Source organism: Desmodus rotundus, chromosome 12 (genome assembly GCF_022682495.2).
Source record: "Desmodus rotundus isolate HL8 chromosome 12, HLdesRot8A.1, whole genome shotgun sequence".
Lineage (NCBI taxonomy): Eukaryota > Metazoa > Chordata > Mammalia > Chiroptera > Phyllostomidae > Desmodus > Desmodus rotundus.
Window position 1 is genome coordinate 7,042,448 of NC_071398.1, and position 26,486 is coordinate 7,068,933.

Consider the following 26,486-nt stretch of genomic DNA (forward strand, 5'->3'; position numbering starts at 1 on the left):
TCCCTGAAGTTCCCCCTGGACGAAGTAGATGGCCCTTATTTTCAGAGCCACATGGGTTCAGACTCTCATTCACCCGGCAAACTACTCACAGCAAGTAGTTCCAATTGAACAGCCAAAATTAAAAACTGGCCACCTACTCCCCTGCCCCATCCCTGAATTATCTCAACCCTTAATCTTTAGTGCAACCTGGAGGATTTTTTTTTTTTAAAGAACAGCTCAAATAAAGTCAAGGCCTCCTACCTTAAAACAAGGAGTCCAGAATTCCAAGAAAAACTCACCCAAGGTCAGCTGGCACAAATCAGGGAGTGACTAAGGCACAGGGGGCTGCTGGTGGTACCCAGCACTATGCCCCAGTCCACAGGGTGGTCCTGGGTGGGCCTCGTTGGAATCCTGCTGACTACGCCAAATAAACATTGAGATAAGACGATCCAGCCTAAGGGGAAAAAATCTCTTAGGAGTGTATTTGAGCCAAATTGACGACAATTCCCTGGAAGCAAATCTCAAAGGATGGAGAAAATGCCCCAGAGCATGGCAGTTTCCCAGCTTATTTTATACCCTAGAATCAAAGAGCAGATGGTAGGAGGTACCTGAGCCCCACTGGTAGTAGGTTAGGGAGGTGGGAGAAAGCAAAAGAGGAAACCTCTGGGGTTGAATAAAGAGTAAAATGGAGAGAAAATACCTCTGACATTGGCGGGGACAGGGCGGTTAATAATTAACATTCGCAGCACAGGAGATGGTATTCAGGGAAAAGGATAACAATGAGGGATTCTGTGGTTTCCAGCTGCGGTGATGTGTGGGTGCCGTCAGGGGTCGGAAAAAGGAGATTTCCCAGGCCTGTGATCTTAGATGCAAATAGGCAACAGACAGGCTCACTTATGGTAAAGACTGACCTTTGTCAAGGAACATACAGGCCTAGGATGGGACTACCCAGCATGAACCATTTTTAGTTAGAAAGGTTTATGTTCAGACCATCCTGTGTGTTTACTTTTGGTCTCTGAGTTTGTAAGGCCACCATATAGGCCTCCCCTGAACTTGTCAGGTTTAGTGTGTGGCCCCTTTTTCATCCACAGAGGCAAGTGATGTAAATGAGCACAACCGAGCTGAGTGAGTCACAGGCAAGGCAATAGAGAACAGTGGGGACTGTGGCAAACCAAAGTACTTGCCTCATCTAAAGGGAGCCGCTGCTATTTAGCTTCACCAAATTGTTGGCTTTGTGGAAATTAGTACCCAGGATTGCCACAGCTTTGGGAATTTCTAAAAAAAAAAAAAAAACCCCGAGAAAGTCAGATTTTGACATGAAGTTTCCCAAGTTTCAAAATGCTCTTCAGGGCGGATTCAGCCCACAGGCCACGAGTTTGCAAGCCTTGCTTTAGTGAGACAACTTTTTCCGTTTTCACTCCCAGCTCTGGCCTCTCCAGCTTGGCTCTCTGACTCTCCACAGGCGATGGACAGAGGCCAACTGGGGCCCGGCCAGAAGGCAACCCCCTTTCCCTGCTGACCTCAGACGCACCCTCCCCAAAAGAGGTGCTTCACCCAGGGTCAGGCTGATGGGCCCAGCTCCTTACTGCAGGGCAAAGTCCCTCCCAAGGGGCTCCTTGCAACCCAAATCCTGGCCCTGGCCGTCCAGCAGCCTGTGCCTGCCAGACAAGCCGGTACTCTTCTTAAACGCGCCGAGATCCAAGCCGAGAGGCTTTTCCCCTTCTGCAGATAAAGACCAGACTCCTCGCCAGACTCTCCAGGCCCTAAAAGGCAGATCGTGGCTGACCCTCAGCCCGAAACTTGGCTCCTCACACTGGTCCCTGCTGATGCCCAAGCCTAGCTTGTCCCCCTGCTCCCCTTTCCTCAGGTGGAGGGAACTTCCTCCTCCACACATATCACTGTCTCTCGTCTCTGGACCTTTGTATTTGTTGCCCTAGGACCCCGCCTGAAACATCCCTCCCAACCCACCCACCTCCACTCAATACTCTTTCGTCTTATAGTTCCTCAGGTCTTGGCTCAGAAGTCACTTCCTCCAGGAAGCCTTCCCTGCCCATCTGTACTAGTTTAGAGACGGAGGCCAGGGGTTCCCACAACCCACGGGAGTTCCCCATCACAGCATAGCACTTAATCAATTCTCTGCCCTTGAGAGCAAGGGGACATTTCTCAGGGCACTGACCAGGAATTCTGTGTTTCCAAGTGTGCATCTGGCACCCAGCATGATGCCTGAGGCCCAGAAATTGCTTAAATATTTGCGAAAGGGTAAAAAAAGGAAAGAGGGAAAGAGAAAAGGAAGGAAGGGAAGAAGGGAGGAAGAAAGGAAGGAAAGGAGGAAGGGAAGGAAGGAAGGGAGGAAGAAAGGAAGGAAGGAAGGAAGGAAGGAAGGAAGGAAGGAAGGAAGGAAGGAAAGACGGACCTTCCACTTTATGTTTCCCTCTCTCTCTTTCCATTCCGACCCTCTGTCTCCTCTCTCTGTGTCCACCTACAACATCGACGATCTCTTGCTCTAACAGTTTCTGACCCTTCCTCCACATCTCTGGCCCAGGTCTCTGGGAGTGCAGGCAGCCCTGCCCCTGGGCGTCGCTCCAAGCACTGCTGCTCTCCAACCTCAAGACATCATGAGTCTCCAGTGGTCGCGCCAGATGTTTCCCCTCGGGGGTCCTTAGGCTTTGTGCTCGGATTGGGGGTAAGGGTAGAGAGGTCGCGCACTGTTGCACGGAGAGGCCTCGAGCAGCCCACGGCGGAGTAAAGAGGCGGAGAAAGGAAAAGAGGAGGGGGCTGAGAGGGGCGGAGAGAGGCGGGCCTGAGTGCACCGCCCCCCTGCCATCCCCCCACTCCTGCACTGCCAGCGCCCTCCCAGCCCAGCCGGCCACATCTGGCGGCTGCCCTCCCCTGTTTCCGCTGCATCCAGACTTCCTCCGGCGCTGCCGGGAGGCTGGGCATCTGGGGCTTTAAAGATACAAAGGGACTCCTGGACCAGCGAGCACAGGCTGTGCAGTGCGGGCGGGGGCGCGAGGTTCGGGACACGAGCCGCTGAGCCCGGCAAAACCAAGGCCACCGAGTCGAGCGGTCCCTCGGAGCGGAGCGCACGGCTGCGCGGCGGAGCGAGCGCCAGCCAGGCGGCGACGCAGCCCGAGCTTCGAGCCAGCGACCCCCGGGGCGACGCGCCAGGCCCGGGAGCGCAATGACCGAGGCGCTAGTGGCCTGGGGCGCGCTCGCCGGCCCCCTGCGGGTGCTCTGCGTCCTGGGCTGCCTGTTGGGCCGCGCCACTGCCCCGCCATCGCCCATCATCAAGTTCCCTGGTGATGTCGCCCCCAAATCAGACAAAGAGGTGGCTTTGGTGAGTTGCTCCGCGGGCTTCAAGGACCCAAATTTAAACAAACTCCGTAGGCAGAGGTTGGTGGTCTCCTCGCCACACCTCCCCTCGACCCGGGGAAGGAGGGGGCACACAACGCGGGGGAGGGGCTTCAGTAACCAGCGTAGCGGGGAGTCTTTGGCCAGCTGGAGATGGGATCTGTTTTGGAAACCGTGGGGGATGCGTTGCGATTGGAGAAGGCTTTTGATAAACAACTTGGAAACTTTACCGACACAGCAGGGGTTCGAGAAGCGACTGGGGGAGGGGAAGGGGGTGCTTCGGCAAACAGCTGGAAAGGGCCTCTCGTAAATAACAGGGTCACTGTCTAGAATCTGAAAGATCTGGCAAGGGGGCGGCTTCGTAAACAACTTCTGAACACGTCCTGGGGGGTGGCTAACAAGGCCCTTGGCAAACGTCTTGGTAGGCCCTTGGCAAAAGGCCTCAGGGGGTCCCTTTTGTAAGCGGTGGGGATCTTTTTAAACCTCCGCAGCACTTTGGGAAGGGGTGCCCGTGGCACACAATTTGAGTAAACTCTTGCACATGTTAGTTTGGGCGCTCTGGGCCAAGTGGGACTTGGCAAACATCCGGGAACCTTTGGCACACATCTGGAGAGGGTCCTTGAACAAACCATTTGAGGGGAACTCTGGGCAAATATTTGGGGAAAGAGTGGAGCGGAGAGCGCATCTTTTTCGTCTGGTCCAGTGGGTAAGGTGGCCAGAAAGGTCGGATTCCGGAACGTTTCCTAGAACTTCTGCAAAGGGATGGGAGGACAGGAGAGAGGTGGCCAGTGGGGCGGAGGAACTGGCAGGCGTAGGAGGCCCGGCGCGTGGGGCGGGGGCGGGTGGGATAGTGGCCAGCAGCCCTCCCTCCTGGCAGGCCTCCAGCTGCGGCTCCGACGTGGTTCTGCGAGCACGCTGCCTGGCTGGAGGGGCTCCTGGGGTGCACCTCTGTACAGGCAGGCAGGCTGGGGGCAGCGGAAGGGCATTACCCCTTACCTTACCCTGTCAGAGCCTTGAGCTGGGGGACCCCTCAAGATGGTCCTTCTGGCCCACATGAAATCTTCTGCCTTATGGATTTGCCCCCTGCCCCTGAAATCTTACTCTCCTTCAGCCTAGTTTCCTACTTGCCCAAGACACCAAGACAGAACTCCCATGCCTCCTGGTCACCCTGGCAATCCCTTGTTAGGGTGTGAGCCCCCCCAACTCCCATTCCAGCATCTAAGCCTCTGTCCCCTCTGGATGAATGGGTTGGGAGACCTCACATTTTTTGGCGGAGGGCTACTATTGCTTCTCAAGGGTCTGAAGCTGGCTGGCCTCCTGATGTGGCTGTTGGTTGGGGGTGAGGGTGGAGCCTTGGAGCCTGGAGCCTGGGCAGGGCTACCTGGACCTGGCACCTTCTGCACAGCATAGGGGAGTTGGGTAGCCCAAAGGGATGCAGGGGAGGCTTGAGAAGCAGGCGCAGCGCTTTGCCTGCCTGGCTTCAAATCTCAGTGCAATACCCAGCTGGCCGAGTCACTTAGCCTCTCGGGTTCAGCGCTTCTTCTGGAAACCGAGGATGATGATGGTCCCTGTCTAAGACATTTTGAAGTGGCTCGTGGTAAGCACTCAGTAGTGTTAGTCATCCTCATCCTCATCCCCTGTGTCTGTCCTTTCCTGCCGACCCCTCCAAACACGGTGGGGCCCCATAATCAGGCTCCTGCCCCCTTTCACCCTGCCAACACAGCACCCAACACATTTCTCTTTGCACGTGTTTCTGGCCTATCAGCCTTCCCGTGCTGGGGTTTGAACCCTAGAGCCTAGGTACCTCTGTCCTGTTCACCGGGTCATTTCAGCATCAGCCCAGGGCATGGGATGTGGGAGGTCTCAAACTATCTGTTGGACAAACAAGTGAGCTGGCCAGTCCCTGCCCCTCTGCAGAGGCCTGTTTGGTTTTGGCCCCAGCTGGGGTGGAAACACCACTCAGCCCATGAAGTCCAGGGCCATTTTCTTTTTGGAAACGACCGATCCAGGGTCTGAGCCCAGGTCTGTCTGCTGCGGGAGCTCAAGCCCACAGCCTCCGAATCTCCATGTAGGAAACGTGAGACGAATAACCCTGTGTGATCAGCAGTTAGGTGGATGGAAGGGCGATGGAGGAAAGACAGGCAGTGAACCACAGTTCCAAGCCTGGCCCTGGAGCAAGATTGCTTGGGTCCAAATTCAGCTCTGCCTTCTGTGAGCTGTGTGATCTTAGGCACGTTTCTTCACCTCTCTGTGCTTTAGCTCCTTCCTCTGTGTGACGGGGATAGTAACAATAACTACATTATAGAGTTAGGGTGAGCATTCGTGTTGCACGCTGACTTCGGTCCCGGGGATGTAGTAAGCACTCAGCGCACGGTAGCCATGCTCTCTCCAGTTATCATGTCACTCAGCTGGTGGGTGTCAAGGTTGGTTTGGGAGCCCGAGACTCCCCAGTGCCCGTGGGCCCCTGCGCTGTGTCCTGTCTGGGCTGTGGGGCTGGGCTGGGGCTGGTTCCTGCAGCCCGCCCGATCGGGACTACGCCACCCTAATGTGGCTGCTCCCCTCTGGTGCTCCCTTCTTCCAGAAATACCTGAACACCTACTATGGCTGCCCCAAGGATAAGTGCAACCTGTTCGTGCTGAAGGACACGCTGAAGAAGATGCAGAAGTTCTTCGGGCTCCCCCAGACGGGGGTCCTCGACAAGCGCACCATCATGACCATGCGGAAGCCGCGCTGCGGCAACCCCGACGTGGCCAACTACAACTTCTTCCCCCGCAAGCCCAAGTGGGACAAGAACCAGATCACGTACAGGTGCCGAGGCAGGGCCGGGGCGGCGGGGCCTCCGGGCCATGGGGCGCAGGATCTCCCCGGGCTGCTCCCCACTCCGGGGGCCCGGGAGGTGATTTCTGAGGGCTTGACGGTCTTAAGGAGTTTGTGTACAAAGTTCTTAGGAACTGGCGTCAGACAGACCTGGACTTGAACTTCACGCTTCTGGCTGTGAGGCATCAGGCTACTTATTTCTCAGTTCCCAGAGCCTTGGCTTTCCAATCCACAAAGTGGGACTGAAACAAAACCTTCCGCGTAGGTTGGTTGGGAACTAAGCTAGATCAGATATGTAAAGGGCTTTCCCAGTGTCCAGCACAGAGGAGCAGTGTGATAAATGCTGGTCACTATTATTACTGGGTGGGGTCATCGGGGAAGGTGGAGGGAACTTGACGATTGGCTGCTAATTGGCTTTATAGATATAGAGTTGTTGCAATTGGCTGTTGACTGGGCTGAGACCTCTGCTTTGTACGGCTTGTGCTGGCTTCCCAGGATAAGATCTTGGGGACACTTGGGCAGCCCAGTGTCCCCTGTGCCCCTGTGGGACCCCCCTAGCTGGAAAGGAGAGATGAGAGCCCTGAGACAAGGCTGGCTGGCTTTGGGCTGCACGGACCTCGAGGCTTACGGGGCGGGTTGTTCTCCCAGTGAGCTCAACACACACACACACACACACACACACACTCACACCTGCACACACACCCACATGCATGTACATGCACACTCATGCCCCCCACATGCCTGTGCACACTCACACACTTGCATGCCTGTGTGCATGCACCACCCTTGCACACATTTGTGCACTCGCACAATTTCATGCACACACTTGCCCACATGCATACACACTCGCATGCATATGTGTACTCATTCCTTTGCACGCATGTACACACTCACGTGCACTTCTCCCACCTCCAGGATCATTGGCTACACGCCCGATCTCGACTCCGAGACGGTGGACGATGCCTTCTTCCGTGCCTTCCAAGTCTGGAGCAACGTGACCCCCCTACAGTTTTCCCGCATCCACGACGGAGAGGCCGACATCATGATCAACTTCGGCCGCTGGGGTAGGCAGAACCGGGGCTGGCAGGCGTTCAGTGCAGGCATGGGGGCGCCATCTGCCCACTCGAGAGGCACGGGGGGTTCTGAGGGCAGCTGAGACAGGAGAGTAGAAGCTGTGGACACCCAAGTGGTGTAGATGGGACCAGACGCCGGAGAGCCACGTGGATGGGAGGGCCGATGCCACATACATCTGAGAGCAGGCAGTCTTCCTGCGCCGTCCAACATGGTAGCTCCTAGAAACACAGGGCTGCTCACATTTAAATCAGTTACAATTAAATAAAATCAAAATTCAGGGTCACGGTCACACTGGCCACATTTCAAGTGCTCAGTAGCCGTGCAGGACTAGCTGTCACTGAGTGAAACAGCATAGAGAGCTCTGTGGGATAACACTGGCAGGCACTGAGGAACTCCAGCTATGGGAGTGGGCCAGAAAGAATGGAGCAGAATAGACACGAGAGTAAGTGGAAAGGAACCCGGGGTCACTGACGCCACGTGGGTGGGTGGTGTGAACACCAGCCGTAGCGGAGACACACAAGTAGGCAGTATGGACATTGTGAGCAGGGCAGTGGTGTGGGTGAGTGCCACAGCACCAGAAAGAATAGAGCTGTCTGGGTGGGCGGCGTGGAACTGGGTGGCCAAGTGGGCATGGGGGATCATGTTGTGAGTATCGGTGAGAGACTTGAGGCGACAGTGTAGACCTTAGGATGCAAACTGGCAGGTCAGTGACTCTCTGCTGACTTGCTATGTCCCTGTCTTGGGTAACCCCAACAGGAAGGGGACAGATGCCAGGTGGGCTAAAGGGCCCCAACTATGGGTGGGGGTGTGGCTGGGTGACAGGGCCCAGCTGGAGCAGCCAGAAGCTGAGACCCAGTGTGTTTCAGAGCATGGTGATGGGTACCCCTTCGATGGCAAAGACGGACTCCTGGCTCACGCCTTCGCCCCAGGGCCTGGCGTTGGAGGAGACTCCCACTTTGACGATGATGAGCTGTGGACCCTGGGAGAAGGACAAGGTAAGAAAGTGACCTTCTACTGCCCACACAGCCTCTGCAGTCCTCTGCCAGTCTCCCTGTAACCTAGCAATAAGGACTGAGCCTTCCCTGGCTGCCCTGGGCACCTGGCTCTGCTCTGATGGGAGAGAGAGAGCTGGGTGGGGCGGGGAGTCCTGCAGACTTCTGGTCTCTAAAGAAGGGCCTGGAGAGGTTCACCCCACCCTGTGTCACCCCTCAGTGGTCCGTGTGAAGTTCGGGAATGCCGACGGGGAGTTCTGTAAGTTCCCCTTCATGTTCGACGGCAAGGAGTACACCAGCTGCACCGACACGGGCCGCAGCGACGGCTTCCTGTGGTGCTCCACAACCTACGACTTCAACAAGGACGGCAAATACGGCTTCTGCCCCCACGAAGGTGAGTCCGTCCGGCCCCAGGCTTCTCAGGCTCCCTGCTGCCCCTGTCACCTGCACTCCCTGGGCCTGGCACTGCCTGTCAACCAGCTTCCCCCCAGCTTCCTTCAGACTCCATTATCCCTCTCTCCCGTATAATTATTCACTTAATGCTTCCATGAAATCAATTCTGTTTTAAGTCTTGCCATTAGCAATCATATGTGTGAAATCACAAGTTTGAGGTGCTAATTTTTTTTTTACCATCCCTTAGAATGAACTTAGAACTATGAGTATGCCCAGTGGAACTCTCCAGAACCATTCTGTACTCTCTGGCCAGGACTGGGGGCTCACGGGCATGAGGAGAGAGGATCAGAAGTCTAGCAGTGGGGCTGGGGGACGAGACTCAGACACCCAGGCTGGTATTCAACCTGGCTTGGGAACACCGCCCCCGGAGTTTCAGCCGTTACTCTTGGTTCTGGTGCCAGCTTTGCTAGGGTGTGTGTATGTGTGTGTATGTGTGTGGGGGCAACCGTTGGGAACCGTTCCACCCGCCTCTCTTGGTCTGTAGTCTACTCTTGCTTTTGTCTGGGTCTCTGTGTGTTGACTTGGCATTTGTGTGTGTGTGATTGTCAATGCTCAAAACAAAATTTTCAGATGTTCTGAAGCCATATAGAGGGAAAATTTGTTTTAAGGGGTAAGGGTATTGACGTACACACTCCGTTTTTTTTTAAAATATCATCGACACACTTCATAATCAGAAATCAGAACAGATAGGATGTATAACTTCATACTCAGTGAAGTCATCGTATCTGGTGATTCTGGAGATTGAAAGCCAGAAAAATGGGACTAAACCCTAGTGTTTTTCTAAATACTGGTACTTCTTTCTCCCCCACCCCATAGAGTCCTTGGTCTCTGTGTGCCTCTGTCCTTTTGGTTAAGTCTGAATGTTTGTGATTCTCTGACTTCACTGCAGTTGATCACCGACCACCAGCCATCTTGACCAAAAGATTCTGGTTATGCTTTTAGTACCAGAGCTCATGTGATACTTTATATTAAGTTAGAATTCAAATTATCAATAAATCAGAAATTTTAAATAGAAATACTTTACGTATCCTGCGTTTCCCAACAGGGAGTCGGGGGTGCGACCCCTCCGGTGTGTCAGCCCTCGTGACGAGCACAAAATGCTTTGATGCTAGAAGTGGAAACAGCTGTGCTGCCTGAGTCTGGGGGAGGGTTTTTCCTGCACTGGACGTCCGCCATGTCCTCGGTCGGTAGCCAGATGCAAGTGCGCACGGCACACGTGTCTGGGGCTTGGGGCAGATGTTCTGGTTACTCAGCCCCTCCTGACTGCTGAGTCAAGTGTCTGTTTCTCTTCACTCTTTTCGGGGGCTGGGTCTGAAAGGAGATAAGGGCTTCCTGGGTGGTAAGAATGCAGGTCAAGGGAGGCCAGAGGCGTGGAGGTTAACTCTTTTCCTTTCCGCACTCAGAGGCCACCAAGGCATCTGGCCATGGTGTTGCCTCTTCCCTTAGTCCCACTGTTTCTAGTGGGGCAGGAGAAGGTCTCTTGATTGGGAAGAAGGGGCCAGTGAGGATAAGGGGCCTGAGTCCTGCAATGGGGGGGCCAGGGCCTGGGCTCCATTCTGGTTGTGGTGGAGTTAATGGGGGCTGGTGAGGTCACCTCTGGCGCCGACATGCACAGATGGTCCTTGTTACACGCGTGTGGTTTTGCTTGTTGGCAATTCGAGAGACGCACCATTTTGTAGCTGTGGGGTGGAGGAGGGCACGGGGAGCTAGGGAAGAACCCCAGACAGATAAGCATGGACTCTGGATCCCACTGTCTCCCCAAATTATCCAGTCATGGCCCCTGTCTTGGGGAGGCCCGCTGAGGTGTTAAAGAAAGGTTCCCAAAGGCACCCCTCCCTCTCCTTCACCCCCTCCTCCTCTGCCTTCTACAGGGACCACAGCAGAGCCATCCAGAAAAGTGCCTGGGGTTGAAAGGAGCTGAAGCTCTGTGTGTGTGTGTGTGTGTGTGTGTGTGTGTGTGTGTGTGTGTGTGTGAGAGAGAGAGAGAGAGAGAGAGAGAGAAACAAAGTGAGTGAGCAAGAGAGACATTGAGATTAGTGTGTTTTGTAGTTTTCAGTTATACGCCTTGCCCAGTTCTTCCACTTATGTGACCGTGAGCAGTTCTGGAGCCAGGTTCCTCAGTGCCTCAGTTTCCCTATCTGTCACATGGAGAGACTCTCGAGACCCTGCTGGCTGTGGATGATGCGTTTAGCAATCCGCACGGTGTGGGCATTGACCCGGCAGAGTGGACAGTGACCTTGGGGCTGAGGCAGGGTTCTCGGGGGCTCCCTGCTGTCTGCTGTGCGTTCAGCATTTCATTGTGGGTGGGGTCCCATCAGGTCCCAGGGGAAGGACGGGGTGGGCCAGGAAGCCAGGGGTGCTTCCCAGGAATGAGGAGAAGCAACACTTTACCAAGTAGTATCAATGATAGTTAATACTTTTTTTCCAAAGGTTTTATTTATTTACTTTTAGAGAGAGGATAAGAGAGGGAGAGAAACATTGGTGTATGAGAGAGACCTCGGTCAGTTGCCTCTTGCACACCCCCTACTGGGGACCTGACCCACAACCCAGGCATGTGCCCTGACTGGGAATCGAACCAGTAACCTTTGGGTTCACAGGCCGGCACTCAGTCCACTAAGCCACACCAGCCAGGGCAATGATAGTTAATAATTTTTTTTAAATATTTTATTTATTTATTTTTAGAGAGAGGGGAAGAGAGGGAGAAAGAGAGGGAGAAACATCAATCGGTTGCCTCTCATCCACGCCCCGACTGGGGACCAAACCCAAAACCCAGGCCTGTGCCCTGACTTGGGATCGAACCAGCGACCTTTCACTTTGCGGGACAACACCCAACCCACCGGTCAAGGCGGTTTTAGTATTCTAACAGCGTGACAGCCTCGCGGGTGCGCAGAGGGTGGTCTCACGTGCGTACCCTCTCCTCTCTCCCCGCCCCAGCCCTGTTCACCCTCGGCGGCAATGCCAACGGACAGCCCTGCAAGTTCCCGTTCCGCTTCCAGGGCAAGTCGTACAACAGCTGCACCACCGAGGGCCGCAGCGATGACTACCGCTGGTGCGGCACCACGGAGGACTATGACCGCGACAAGCAGTACGGCTTCTGCCCCGAGACCGGTGGGTGTCCCGTCTCTCCCTGCCTGCCGCAGAGAGCCCCCGGGAGCCCCCAGCTTCCCTTTCTCAGGACTGGGCACTGGTCAGGACACTTAGTAGCTGGAGGGCCGGGGCGCCAAGATCAGAACAGATGCTGGGGACCAACAGCCCCCAAGTTCAGCCCCAAGTTGGTGAGGGCTGGTACCAGGCCCGCCCAGAACCCAATCCGGACGACCCACATACTCTCGGCCTCCCTGACAATTGTCTCTTTTTCCCTCTGTGTGACCGTGAAGTCTTCCTTGCCTTTCTTTGTCAGTAAGGACTCTCATCTGACCTTCTTCCTCCTCCTTTCCTGCCTCCCTCCCTCCCTTCCTCCAGCCGGTGTTTCCCGAGCACCTGCTTTCTGCAGGAAAACAGACAGGGCTTCCATAGGACCCTCTGTGGGGGCGCCGACGGCCCAGGGAAACGTGTGGGCTCCGTCACCGCTGCCCAGCCCCCGGTGCCTCTGGCCTCTCTGGGCAACCCTATTAAAGCTCTGGGGTTAGATGCAGACCCTTCTTAGCAGTGTCTGCTCGGGCAAGTTACTTAATTAATCTCTCTGAGCTGCGGTTTCCCCATCTGTGAAATGGGGTAACACAGGGTTCTACCTGCACAGGGGTATTTTTGGGGGGGTCGGGGGCAGCAGGTGAGATGTGTATGAAGCACTGGAAGCAGCCGGTACTCAGTAAGTGTGGTGTGTTAATGTGCGCACCATGCCATTGACCCTGGTGGCGGGCTTAGACACCTCTTGGCCCCTGACCCGTGTCCCTGACTCCACAGCCATGTCCACTGTTGGCGGGAACTCGAAAGGTGCCCCCTGCGTCTTCCCCTTCAAGTTCCTGGGCAAGAAATATGAGCAGTGCACCACTGCAGGCCGCGGCGACGGGAAGCTGTGGTGTTCCACCACGTCCAACTTCGACGAGGACCGTGAGTGGGGCTTCTGCCCCGACCAAGGTACGAGCCCCGGCTGTCAGGCCGAGACACTGGACACCCCCCCACCAGTCTGGGCTGGAAACTGTCCTGAGCCCCCACCCACTTCAGGCATGGCCATGCCCTCCCCTTACCCTGGCAGAGACCCTACTGGGCCGTACCCTGCCTGTCCAGTGGGGGGACACTCCCGACTCTGGGCCCGCCCACGATGGAAGCATTGCCCATTCTCAGTGCACACAGTGTCCCCGCTTAGCCACCCATTCAGGCAGAGGCCTGGCTTCCAGTTTAAGACTCCATCTACCTCGGTACCTGTGTCCACTGAGACTCCTCGAAATGTCACAACGCTGGGTTGGGACAGCTGCCTCTGAGGAGCTGCGTGGGCAGAAGAAGAGGGGAAAATGAAGAGGGGAGAACAGGAGGCACTCACCCTGGCTCCCACCCCACCCTCCAAGCAGCCCTGAGAGCCCCAGAGCCCCCCCCCACCGTCCACAAGGCACCATCATTTGCTGATGTGTGAGTGGGGGTGTGGTCAGGACACAGCCTCGGGAGCACAGTCCGGGCTGGGCGAGAGAGTGACCAGGAGACAGGCCGCCAGTGTACCGTGCGTGTGGTCAGTGCAATGAGCAGGGTGCTTGTGCCTACTGGAGTCTGTAGGGCTCGGGGTCGTTGAACTCACTGATGGCCAGGTAGGAGGGCTGGTCCAGGGCCAGCCAGAAATGGGTCCACCACTCTTCACGTGGCTTTCCTACTGTTTGACTCACGATAAGATGGGACTTGGAGAAGCTGACTGACGGAGGCTGGCCGAAGGGGACTTTTCTTACTCATCCCAAGTGCCATGCCAGGACATACCCTGACGTCACCGGCTCTGCTCCAGCTTCTGCCGAAAGGCGGGATTCGCCATCTGCCAGAATGGTCTGGGGCTCCAGACTGGCGTGGTGTACCCGGGCTGTGCACTAGTTTCCTAACACAGTACCCCAAAGTGGCTGGGTTCAAACCACAGAAATGGCCTCTCTTCCACTCCTGGAGACTTGAAGTCTAAAATCTGGGTGTCAGGTGGGCCGAGTAGTGAATGGGGGTTGCCCTCGGATGCATCCCTCCATTGTTGCGGCGCCTTTCCCCTCGGTTCCATCCTTGCATCTCTCCTTATAAGGACACCGGTCCCACTGGATTCAGGGGCTACTCTCCTCCTGTATGACTTTACATTTTAATTTATCTGCAGTCCTTGCTTCAAAATCAGGTCAGCTTCACAAGGACTCAGGGTTAGGACTTGAACATATTTTGGAGGGACATGCTTCAACCCGCAACCGGGGTGACGCAGGGTTTCTGTGGCCAAGCCTGGTAGCCACCGGAAGTGGGAACGGCTTCTACCACTGCCCCTGGGGCAGGAGTGGTGGCCCCTCAGGCCAGCCTGTCCCCACTCTCTGACCTGTTCGGAGACTCTTCAGAGCAGGTTTTGCCCCTCGTCTTCCTGGAGAAACACAAAGAGCCAGGAAGCACGCTGTTGAACCAACGGGACTTCGGATAGAGGGCTTACGGGTACCTTGATTTCTTTACAGCACAGGTGCGGCCTGCCCTGGAAAGGGACAAGGGGGCTTGGTCTGACCCTGTGTGAAAGGCATAGGCATAGTCTGTTAACCCTAGAATTCTCAGGAGCAGGAAAAATCAATCCGGGCCACTTCCAGGGCCCTCTAGAGTCCCACCGAGGGATGTCCTTGAATGTCTCCATCACTGAGACCAGGGCCTGACTCCTCTCTCGTCTCTCGCCCTTCTCTCTCCCCGCGGCCCTCAGGGTACAGCCTGTTCCTGGTGGCAGCCCACGAGTTTGGCCACGCGATGGGTCTGGAGCACTCGCAGGACCCCGGGGCCCTGATGGCGCCAATTTACACCTACACCAAGAACTTCCGCCTGTCGCAGGACGACATCAAGGGCATCCAAGAACTCTATGGTGAGCCTCAGCATGGGGCTCTGGGGTGGGGCTCTACCGGGCCGCTCGACTGCGGACAGAGGTCCGGGGGTGGATCAGCAAGGCCCCAGCTATCTAAGGTCACAGGAAACAAGCAGGAGGCATGAGGCTGACCTGGTCTGGAGGAGCCATAACGCCCCCAGGGGACCCTGGGACAGTCCCTTCCCTTTCTAAAATAACCTCAGTGTTCCCACGCCTCCTGGCTCTCCAGCACACGTGGGGCCAAAAGGGGCTCTCCGTCTTTGGGCAAGTACACTGAGACCCGAGGAAGGTTACCCTTCCTGGACCAAGGTCACCAGGGGGCAGCAGCCAAGGGAGGTTTAGAATCTAGGTGAATTCACTATATACTGGGTAGAATTTCCCAGCATGCACCATGACCTTAATGATATAGGGATGCAGGCTTTTAGTTTTGATAGTGATTCTTACATTTTAATGTGAAACAATACAACAATAGGAACAATACAACTAGGACCTGAGACCAATTATTTCTTTCTTATTCGTGACTGCAGTGAGGCTGGAGTTTAAAAAGTCAGTCTATTGTTCAGGAAAAGTAGGGCTTGAGCCAAGAGGCTGGGGAAACAGCAGACTTAGAAGGAACCCATGGTGGGGGGAGAGGCGCCCGGTTCTGTGCTTCCTCTGCCCCTCGCCAGCTGCAAGAGCCGGAGCTGGTCTTTACCTCCCTGGACTCAGTTTCCTCGTCTGTGAAATGGGAGTGATGGTGGTGCCTGCCTCCCAGGGACGGTGTGGGGACTGATGCATGTGACGTCAGTGACGAGCATCACACAGTGTGAAGGGCCGTGCATGGGTTTCCAGTTTCTCTCTGTTCCCTTCCCGCCACGTCCAGGCCTCGTGACCCTCTCCTACCTGGGCTGACACTAAGGCCGGGATACTCTGTCTTCTGATCCTCAGCAGCATGGGTGGGCAGCCCTGGGGCCTCAGCCTGGTGGGGGGCACCCCAGGGGCTGGGGAGAGTCTGAGGTCAGGTGTCCCCCCTCAGGGCCGTCCCCTGATGGTGACATCGACACCGGCACCGGCCCCACCCCCACGCTGGGACCCGTCACCCCCGAGATCTGCGTACAAGATATAATCTTCGATGGCATCTCTCAGATCCGTGGGGAGATCTTCTTCTTCAAGGACCGGTGAGTGGGGGTGCTGCTCGTTCTCGGCCCTGGGCCCCAGCCCCGTTATTCCTGTACCCCCACTGCGCAGGGACCCCACTGGATGCTTTGGAGACTGGCCTGTATAGACGGTTCTTGTGCTTGTCCCACCACCTCCAGGTCTCAGCAGCTTTACTGCTGCAGGCCTCTCCTTTGCTTTCTGCTAGCCTGTGGGTCTGCCGCCGTGTGGGGAGCTGTGCTCTGCTGTCTCCTGGGATTAGTGGCTGCTCGTGGCAGGAGGCAGAAGCACTGAGGCCCAGTCAGACAGCATGAGCACAGGGAAAGCCTCCCCCCTGGTCATGTCTGAGAATATCCCATCCACGAAGCAAATCACATGGCCACGCCCAACACCTGCTCCCGGGGGTGGCGCCTCGACATCATGTGGCCGCAGACACGGATCTGTGTTTCTAAAAGAGGGATGGAGGGGAGAATTGGAAACAGTAATCCAGGCTACCCCAGGCCTTCTCTCGGAATGGCCTTGACCTCAGGTGGCCAAACTGTTCTGTGCACAGGGAGCGAGTCACCACAGGGTAGAGAAAGGAGGTCCTGTGCTGTAGAGCCCCCACTCAACTGACCAGAACCTGAGACACATCCAACTGCCCTGACCCTCCTGGATAATGACAGGCAGTATTAGGGCTGCATTGAAGGACCCACCCCTTATCCATCTGTGCAAATGTGTATGTGGCCATCCATCCATTCATCCATCCATCATCTGTCCGTCTACAATCCATTACCTATTATCCGTGCATCCTCCTCCTCCGTCCATCCATCTGTCCATTCACCCGTATGTGGCGCATGGTAGTTGGCAGAGTGGGCTGTGGAGCCAGATTGCCGGGGTTAGGATCCCGGACCTGCTACTTACTGGTTGCTTTATCATAGGCAAATTAATTGTATACCTTCTTTGTACCTCAGCTTCCCCATCTATAAAGTGGGACTAATTTTCCTACCTGTCCCATAGGGCTCTTGGAAGGATTAGATGAGCTTAACGCTTAGAACAAGGCCTGACAGTGTGTTCAATCATATACTAGCTATTATTATCAAAAGACAATTACTTGGTATGAATGGTACCAAATACTTGGCTAGGCTTTAGGAGCTGGGGATGGGGGATGGTTTGCTGGGAGCAGAGGGTCCGCTTCACGCCTAGATCAGTTTTCTCAGAGATCCAGGGCCTTCTGCCCTGGGCCCCCTAGGGTGTGAGTGTTAGAAGTGTGTTTTCTGCTCCCCACCCCCCCCAGGCCCTCCGACCATAATCTCTGCCAGGGGGGGCCACCCCGGGAATCTGATTTCAGCAAATCCCCCTGATGATTCTGCACGTTAAAGTCTGGCCATCAGCATCCAGGCCTGGGACACGGAGGCAGAGAAAAGTGACAGCAATACGTAGCAGAACAAAAAACAGGAGGCCGGAGAGCCACTTGCAAAATGCTCTGTGGACCCACTCGAGTCCAGGAGGCTTTAGCAATGAGGCAGCACATGAGGGGGCCTTTCAGCAGGGAGAGATTTGGACAGGCGGTGATGGGGTGACGGGCTGGGAGGGTGTTTGAGATGAGGGGAGCTTCAAGGACAGTGGCGAAGGTTCCTGGCTGCTACAGAGCCTGCTGAGGCTGGGAGCCCCCTCTGCTCCAGGCGCTGGGCCCGGTCCTGGGAGGAGCAGGTGCCAGCAGTGGGATGACAAGAGGCAGAGAGAGACGAGCCACAAGTGCAGCGAGAAGTCAGGCACCATCAGGCCTCGAATGCCCAGGCCAGTGGGTAGCAGCAGGTGTCCCTGCTGTCCCTCGACCCCCGTTACGGGATGGGGAGGAGGTGAATCTGGGGAGCCCAGCTCCCCAGCAGTGTCCTAGCCTTGAGACTTCCTGTAAGGGAACTCCTGGTCACATGTGCTGATGTGAGCTGCGTGGCCCCACGGCAGGGTCAGAGCCCAGGCCCGAGGTGGAGCCATCCCCAGCCTGACATGCTACACTTTCAAAAGGGTGTGGGTGAATGTTTAATGGGCCCAGTGAATTAAGTGCTAAATAGTTAAGCACCGATCACGTGCCAACATTGGTGCTAGGCCTTGGCAGGGCAGGGACAAGAAAGGCAATTCTGCAGGATGATTCAGCTCAGACTTTGGAGTCAGATCGGAATTTGAATCCTGGTAACCTTTCTGAGCTTCCTCTTCCAAATAAGGATTGTGATACCTTCCTGGAGCAGCTTAAATAATGGTGAGAAATTGTTATGAAGTCCAGGGTAAGGCTGGGTTCCTCATGGTTACAAGGTGGCTGCCAGTGGCAGTTGGGGCTACAGGCTTCCACATCCAGCAAGAGAGAAAAAGAGAAAGACACAGAGAGAGAGAGAGAGAGAGAGAGATTCCCATGTACACAATGTAAGTCTAGCTGTTCGATCTCATTATGCGAACACAAGTCATATAACTGTTGAATCACAGACAGTTGCCAGAGCAGGCTAAGCATCAGTAGTTCTCACACTTTCCTTATGTTAGAATCAATGGGAAGACTTGTGAAAAGAGTGCTGGGCCCCAGCCCAGCAAATCTGACCCAGTGGTCTTGGGTGGGGCCTAGTAATTCGCATGTCTAGTAAGTTCCCGGATGGTGTGCCCTGGGGACCACACTTTGAGAACCATCAGCTTAAACTCATCAGAACAGGGGTCGGGTCCACCTGCAGGGCAGGGCGGACAATGTACGTGGGAGTCGCATGTGGAAGGGTGATAGGGAGATGAATGGATAGCAGAGGCTGGGTGGACAGCCAAGGGTGCGTGCTGTAGCCTTGCGAGGAGTCCATTTTACAAGGCACCTGGAGCGCTGCCGCTCAGTCACCCTCAGTAACCATAGCTCACGCTCTTGCCGAAGCGCGCAGATTCATTCCATTTCAACTCCGGAAATGCTTTCGAGTGCCATCAGCCCCTGCCCCAAGAATAAGCAGTTGGCTTCTAATCTAGTAGGAGAGCTAAGACATTAAAAAAAAAAAAAAATCAAACTACTATTTCAGGTACTCAGTGTTGATTTTTAAGAGGCTCAGAAGAGGGGGAATACAGTGTGGACAGAGGTAGTTAGGGAAGGCTTCCTGGAGGAGGGAGCAAGAAGGGAGAGCAAAGAGGTTGCTTCTCAGCCCTGGCATCTGGCAGAGGGGGCTCTGCCCACCCCCCAGCCCTTTTCCCACCTTCCTTTCATCTTGCTTCCCTCCCAAGGATGTTTCTGAATGGGCTTGGGGAGGCACGCATGGTCCCAGCTGCCCAGTGAGTGAAGGTGTGTGGTTTCCCTGTGTCCCCTTCTTCCCTCTCAGGTTCATTTGGCGGACGGTGACGCCAGGCAGCAAGCCCATGGGGCCCCTGCTGGTGGCCACATTCTGGCCTGAGCTTCCGGAAAAGATCGACGCTGTGTACGAGGCCCCGCAGGAGGAGAAGGCTGTGTTCTTTGCAGGTCTGTGGGAGGAACGGGTCCTGCCAGGCCCTCTGCCCCACGCTTCCCCAGGCACCTGTGGGTGCTCCCGCTACTTTAGGGACCCGTTCTTTCAGCCGTCATTTCCGAAAGTGGTGGGGTTCATCTGGGCGGTTGGCTCAGACACCAGCATCAAAAACCATTGACCCACAGTGGGAACATTCATTACCTCTTAATTCTTTTTCAATCCTTTTGATTCCTTCTCTAGAAGGAAAATTGCAGCTTAGGGCTGGTGTCTCTAACACCAGCTAGAGCCTTTGGCAGGCAACCACTTTAGTTAGAATAAAAAAAAAAAACCAAAAAACTTGCTTTTATTTTTAAGTTTTTAAATTCACGTATTCCTAAAGATTTCAAAGTGAATTTCTTGAAAGCAAAATATCGAGCAAATAAGTGTACAAGGAGCCTCTTGAAGTGGTGAAAATCATGAAGACAGGGTCACATGGCTAACGCTGGGGGGCCCCTGCTTGTCCAGCATGGGTTTGAGCATCTGCCCCCACAGAGCTCGCAGACCAGGGGGTCGCTGGCAGGCAGATGACGGGAGGGACGGGCTGGCAGGGCATCTCAGCGCCAGTCCCTGACCCACCCTTCACTTCACCCCAGGGAATGAATACTGGGTTTACTCGGCCAGCACCCTGGAGCCAGGCTACCCGAAGCCGCTGACCAGCCTGGGACTGCCCCCCGATGTCGAACGAGTGGATGCTGCCTTTAACTGGAGCAAGAACAAGAAGACGTACATCTTTGCTGGGAACAAATTCTGGAGGTAAGGAGGGCAGTGGAGCCGGCTGCGTGAACGTGGAGAAGACACTGTGGCTTCACGCCTCCTGGGTCAAGTTCAGAAGTTGGTGGGCCAGGGATGCCCTCTCCCTGGTCTCTTAACGGGCCAGGACCGCAGCCCGTTTGACAAGTCAGCAAAGATGACCCATCCTTATGCATGTTATTGGTAACAGTTCTGGTTAGAACCTCCTTCCCCTTCTCAGAAGTCTTGATTGGGCCCATGTCTGTCGGGTCTTGAGTTTCACAATTTGGGGTGACTCACTGAAGAAGGGGGTAATTAAAACGAAGGTAATAGCTACTCCTGCTGACATTATGTCCCAGGCACGATTCCAGGGGCTTCATAAGATCGGTGTGATCGGTGTTATTCCCGTTTTATAGACGAGGACATCTGGGTTCAGAGAGGTTCGAAGTCTGTAGCTTGAAGTCACACGGCCAGGCAGTGGCAGTTTGGGATTTGGACCCCGGAATGCTGGCTCCCAGAGGACGTGCTCTTTATTCTTCACTCTTCTACTCTGGGGTCCCAAGAAATGGGTGGTAGAGGCAGGGATGGAAGAGGCAAAATAGGATGAAGTCAGAGGGGAGTGCACCAGCTTCCCGCAGGAGTCTGCATTCGAATCGGGCCTCATAGGAGGCAGGAGACACTCTCTGCCGTGTCTGCAACAGGCCCCGGGGCTGGGGGCGCAGGCTGGCAGGGCCCTCTGGGAAGAAGGCAGTGCTCAGTTCCAGGTTATCGCAAGGGAAGGATTTACTTCTGAGAGGCCATGGTCAGGGCTAAGGGTCAAGGGCCAATATCTAGGAATGGTCAGTGAGAAGCAGCCTCTGTTTGATTAACAGTTGTCCTGTTCCCCAGAGAAGGAGACTGTGGTCCAATGTGTATTGTTGGCCACAGAGCCAGGACCATAACTGCCTCTCCTGTCCTCTTACCCCGTGCCCCTCCACGGCACCCTAAGGGCCCTCTGGTCAGTGGGGAGAGGTGGTTGGTGCAGGTGGTTGGGTGGTTTCCACCACTTGCATCCCTCATGTGGCTGCCACTGCACCTGGGCCCTTGGTCCGTCATCCCTGAAACACTCCTGCCCCCAACAAAGGGCCCTCGCTCCTCCCACTTTCTCCTCCCACCAGCCTCACCCCTAGCTGCCTGGCATTCAGAAGCTGCTTCTGTCCCAGGCTGCCCCTGTGTCCGGGTGGAATTCCAGACAGGCTGCTGAGATACTTAGCAACTTAAGCTGATTGATATCTCAAGCCTCAAGAAAGAACACAGTCAGCCATGAAACCACAGAGTGGGCTTTCTGCCCACGGGCTCCAGAACATTCCCAGGCACACACACCTACTTCGAATGGTGTCTTGGCGTGGTAGGCAGTACTCTGAATCCCCCGACCTCAGGATGTAGGCAGTGCGAGGAGCAGATGCACAGATGCGAACCTTTGAATCGTAGAGCCCCGGGGTCTTCGAGCCACGGTGTTAGAAGGACTTTTCTAATCACCCTTCAGCACGCTTTCTGTATGCAAACACAGAAGACCCGACGTGTCCATGTGGGAACACGAGTGTGCACACCTACGCACACCTACAGCTCAGGCGGTGACTGTGCCTTGCTGGGTCTCCAGCAGAGTTATCTGCCTCCCAGTCCTTGTCGGCAGCAAGCCCACCTTCCAAAGTCAAGGTCCTTGTGAGAGGCAGAGCTGTAGGGCTTAGCAGAGGCTCTGGGCAGGGTTTCCAGAAGAGACAGATCTGTCTCCCAGCAGAGGCGGTGAATGAGCATGAGATGCTGGCCCTGGTGCAGCATCTGCTGGGGTCCCAAGACCCCCTGGCTGGAGAAGGGGAGAGAGACCTAGAGGGACAGAGGACAAGTAGCTGCCTCCGGCCGGGGCATTCCCTTCTTCATGCCAGGGAGTGCTCAGGCCCTGCTTTGGAAGCTTCCACTAAGCCCTCAAATATCCATCAGTATCTCAGTGCCAAGCACTGAGCTAGATGCTGAAAGACGGTGGTCGTGAAATAGTTCCCCCGCCCCGCTTTGTGGAAGCTTACAGAAGAGGCGTAACCACATTTGAATAAAACAATAATGGTTCTCGGGATGGGCCCTGCAGTCTGTGCCAGGCCTGAGGCTGCGCATTTGCCCCGTACTCCTCACGCGAGGTAGATACTAGTATTGGCCCCATCTCCTAGGTGTGGGGACTGAGGCTGCTGTGCCAGAAGGGTGTGCTGCGGAGAGGCTGGGACACAGATGTCCGTGTTCCTAATGCCAGCTGCAGAGGGGAAGTACAGAGTTTTGCAGAGAAACCTTTCAAAGCAGTGTGCCTGTGAGCCGGGACACTATGGGGAGACTCTGGGGACAGAGAGGAAAGGGAAGTGATATGAGCCCCTTCTGGTGCCACGATGCCATGCTCTTCCCGGAGGAAAAGAACGTGGAAGCAGTTTGGTGCATGCAGTTCGCTGAGCCTCAGTTTCCTCATCTATAAAATGGGGTTGACTCCTGCCCACCCTAACTTCTGTGGATAGAGAGAGAGAGACATGAGGACGAGGGGAAGGACACCTGGCTTCGAGCCCTCATCCCTTTAGAGACTGCAGGTCGAGGGGTCAGTGGAGGTGATGCAGGGGGAGTGCTGGGGGGTTTTGAGCCGGGACACTTGGTTTTGGTACCCCAGGGCACGAGGGAGCATAGTAGGTTTTGCAAGAAGGCTTACTATGGGGCTGGGATGAAAGGAGGCTTTGCTGGCAGTTCTCAGGGTGCGGGGCATCTCGAAGGGGGCTCCGAGGGGAAGCTGTGGCTGGTGTCTGGGGTGGAGGGGCCCTGGCTGGCCTTGGGGAAGAAGAGTCAGCGAGGAGGCCCTGTGGAGGAATGCTTGGCTGTCACCAGGCTGGCATTCAAACACAGATCTGCCTAGAAAATTAGCGCCCACAGTCAAGACGCTGTCTTCTTTGCTGCGCCATCGATAGGCACATAGGGGGAGCTCCTTAAATATTTAGTGTGATGAAGAGGTGGAGGATAAATGGAGAGAGGAAGGAGTTGGAATGACCCCGGCATTAAAAAAAGTTCTCCAAAAGTAAAAAAGACAGAGGGATCATTAGCCAGGAAGGAGAATATACCAACCAAATACTCAAGGGATTTACCCGGGTTAAAGGCAGGGCCCAGGGTGACTACGCAGCCAGGACGCTGAGGTGACAGGAGGTCCACCCTGTGACTTGACAGGGCTTGGACTCATGTACTGCCTTGCATTGTAACCTGCTGTCCCGTCACCTACCAGGACATGCACTGTCATCTCCACTCCACAGATGGCGAAGCAGCCATTTGGCCAGGCCACCCAGAGCAGGGATGATGGGGCGGGACCCGTCCCTGGACTCCTGGCTGAGTTCCCAGCACATGGCAGCAGGGACTGAAGTGTGTACTGGAACCAGTAGTTCCCAAACACTCTGCCAAGTACCCGACCCTTCGCGTGTGTGTCATTTTACTTTGTACACATGTTAATTCATACATTAAATTAAATAGAACCCCATCTTCCAGCTGGTAAAAGGGAGGCTCAGAGAGTAAAACTTGCAGCCCTGGAGCCAGAGAGGGTGGGGTTGGACGACCACTGAGAAGCCGCAGGCCCTTGTTAAGCCCCTGGTCTACGACACGGGTATTCCAGAGATAATCGTGCCATAGGATTGTCACGTGGGGTGGCCGAGAAAGTAAATGGAAAGTGTCGAATACGCCCCTTCAACATTAACGGTAATCACAAGCTTGTCTTTATGGGCTGTGCGGGTCACGTAATTAGAGGGCGGTGGAGTTGGGATTTAGACCCAGACCTGACAACGTGTCCTTCCTTTCTAGCAGGCGGCTTCCCTGCAGGGCTAGGTCTGGTTTCCCAGGCCCACCCAGGAGCCCTCAGCAGGGCCCTGCCATCCAGGGCTCCCCAGGAGGGGTGGCCTTCCTTTAGGAAGGCCCCACTGATTCACCACGTCTGCTTCCTTGCAGATACAATGAGGTGAAGAAGAAAATGGACCCCGGCTTCCCCAAGCTCATCGAGGACGCCTGGAACGCTATCCCCGATAACCTGGATGCTGTGGTGGACCTACAGGGTGATGGTGAGCTGCCCAGGCCTCTGGCTACTTTCTAGGACTCCCCACCCCCACCCAGGACCTGGGTCCTACAAGCACACACTCCCTCATTGTGTAGGGAGGCTTGCGGTGCCCGGGGAAACAAACCAGCCCCTTCAGCCCAGCGCCGGGAAGGCATCCAGACCCCTGACCTCTGCTCGCTCAGCAGGCTCCAGGCAGTGAGACCCAGAAAGGCCCCTGCAGCTGCAGGGCCTGGAGCCAGGGAAGGGGAGGGCGGGAGGCCTGCGGGGTGGGGAGCAGGAACCTGGGCTCTGTGCCCTGGATTCATTCTGGGGCTTGATCCAGGCCCTTTTGGGTTCCACAGGATGCCTTGGCACCGCCGCCCCTTAGCAGGAGGATGGCTCCATTTAAGATAGGACAAACTTTGTCATGCCTTCTTGCTGATGCAGCAAAGATCCCCATTCAACTCACTTTGCCCCTAGCCCCTTGCTGAATTATACAACCAGTATCATCAAAGGGTAGAATTTGGAGTTTGAAAACCATATTCCTCAAGAGACTTCTGCGAGCTCTCCAGGCCCTGGAAGAGGTCCAGTTTGGCTTTTTAGAGGCGATTTTAATTTAATTCCACAAAGATTTTTTTAAATTTTTGAGCCCCTGTCATATGCTGGCTACATACATTGCCCTGACCTCCAGGGAGTGGCTTGTGGTCTTACATGTCCAACAAAGGGCAATGTATCAGCAGGTGCTAGGTGAAGGATTATCTTCAGGAATAAACAACTAGTGAGCACCTACTATGTGCCAGGGTTTTAAAGGAAGTAAATAAGATTATGTATGTCAGGAGTCCCAAGTTCCAGAGCCCCGGGGGGCCGGGCCAGTAGCACAAATGAGCGAAGCTGGCAAGGCATACAGTGGGGAGTGGTGGGGTCTGTGGCAAACCAGAGAGCACAGGGCTTATTTACCAGGAACAGTTGCTTTTCTGCCTCTGAGGATTGCAGCCCTGCATGAACGGGGTCTGGTGTTGCTGGATATTTTCTTTTTAAAGGAAGAAAAAAAAAATTTGTATTTTCTTGTGAAATTTCCAGATGTTTACACAGTGGCAATGTACTCACAATTCAAAATAAAACAGAAAAGAACGTGTGTGAGCCACAAAACCCCCATCTGTGGGCCAAGAGGGTGAGCAGCCTCCTGGTTGGTCACCTCTGGTACAGGGAAAGCACTCAGTTTGCAGGCTGCGCTCAGCTGGGTACTGTTCTTTATGTTAACAATCGCATTTTGTCTAACTTCATCCTCACTGCAAGCCCTACGAGGCTGGTATCTTTCTCCCCATCTTCAAGATGAAGAAGACGGGCTCAGAGACCTTACTTCCACAGCCATGTCCCTTTCTCCAGCCCCAGAAGTGTCCTCTCGGGTTTAAAAACTTCTACCCTGTGGCCACAGGCTTCCAAAGTGCCCGGAGCCTTCCACGTGCCAGAATGGCCAAGGGCGGTCACAGCCTCTCTCCTTTCCTATCCCAGGTCACAGCTACTTCTTCAAGGGCATGTATTACTTGAAGTTGGAGAACCAGAGTCTGAAGAACGTGAAGTTCGGAAGCATCAAATCCGACTGGCTGGGTTGCTGAGCTGGCCGCCACTCCCCGCAGGCCCTGCATCTCCACCCCTGTCTGCATGTTGGGCCCTGATCGCCAGGGAAGGACCCAGAAGGGCCTGGCAACCTTCAGCTCTGTGGTTAATCTGCATTCTCCCTGCCACCTGGTGACTTAAGATTCCAGAGAGTGGCTGTGCCCTGTGCCCGAGGAAAGGTGCTGACTGTACTCCTCCCAGCTGCCCCTCGCTCCTCCGGATCCCGCCAGCCCTCCAGAGCTACCCCAAAGAGATGCTTTGATATCCTCGATGCGGCCCCGCCCTGGGCTGCCCTGGTGCTGCCACACTTCAGGCCCTTCTCCTTCCACAACCTTCTCACAGCACCCTCGGAGCCAACAGAGACTGTCTCAAGAGGGCACTGGTGGCCCAACAGCCTGGCCTGGCCTGGGGCAGTGGGGGAGAGGCATGGCCAGGAGGCCCCCTGGACCCCCAGCTTCTCACACTGCTGGCTGCCTTAGGACCTTCCCTGCATCAGCGGTTTGCTTTGTTCGCACTTTGTTCTTTTCTTTCAGTCTTTTTATTCCCTCCCCCCCTCACTTTGAAATTGCATCTCCTGACAGAAGGACTCAGGCCATCTGAAGTCACTGCACGAGGCGTCTCAGCCCACCTCGCTGTGGTTCCCTGTTCACTCCATTTAGTTCAAGCCTAGCCCGTCACTTCCTCCACTGGATGGAGGAAAACCAGCCCACGGCTTCTCGCTCAGCCCTCCCCTCCCTGCCCTTCAACCATTCCCCATGGGAAACATCAACAGGTATGAATAAAGACACCAATTG

General features: G+C 55.2%; 1 protein-coding gene across 1 annotated transcript; it reads left to right on the top strand.

Moving 5' to 3' along the window:
• The first annotated feature begins 2,837 nt into the window (after positions 1–2,837).
• MMP2 (matrix metallopeptidase 2) lies at positions 2,838–26,486 on the top strand. Its single transcript, XM_024551431.3, has 13 exons — positions 2,838–3,316; positions 5,912–6,138; positions 7,063–7,211; positions 8,088–8,216; positions 8,434–8,607; positions 11,601–11,774; positions 12,570–12,743; positions 14,509–14,664; positions 15,680–15,821; positions 19,113–19,249; positions 19,868–20,027; positions 23,991–24,100; positions 25,588–26,486. Exons 1-13 carry the CDS (start codon positions 3,161–3,163, stop codon positions 25,689–25,691), a joined length of 1,992 nt encoding a protein of 663 aa, XP_024407199.2. The 5' UTR covers positions 2,838–3,160; the 3' UTR covers positions 25,692–26,486.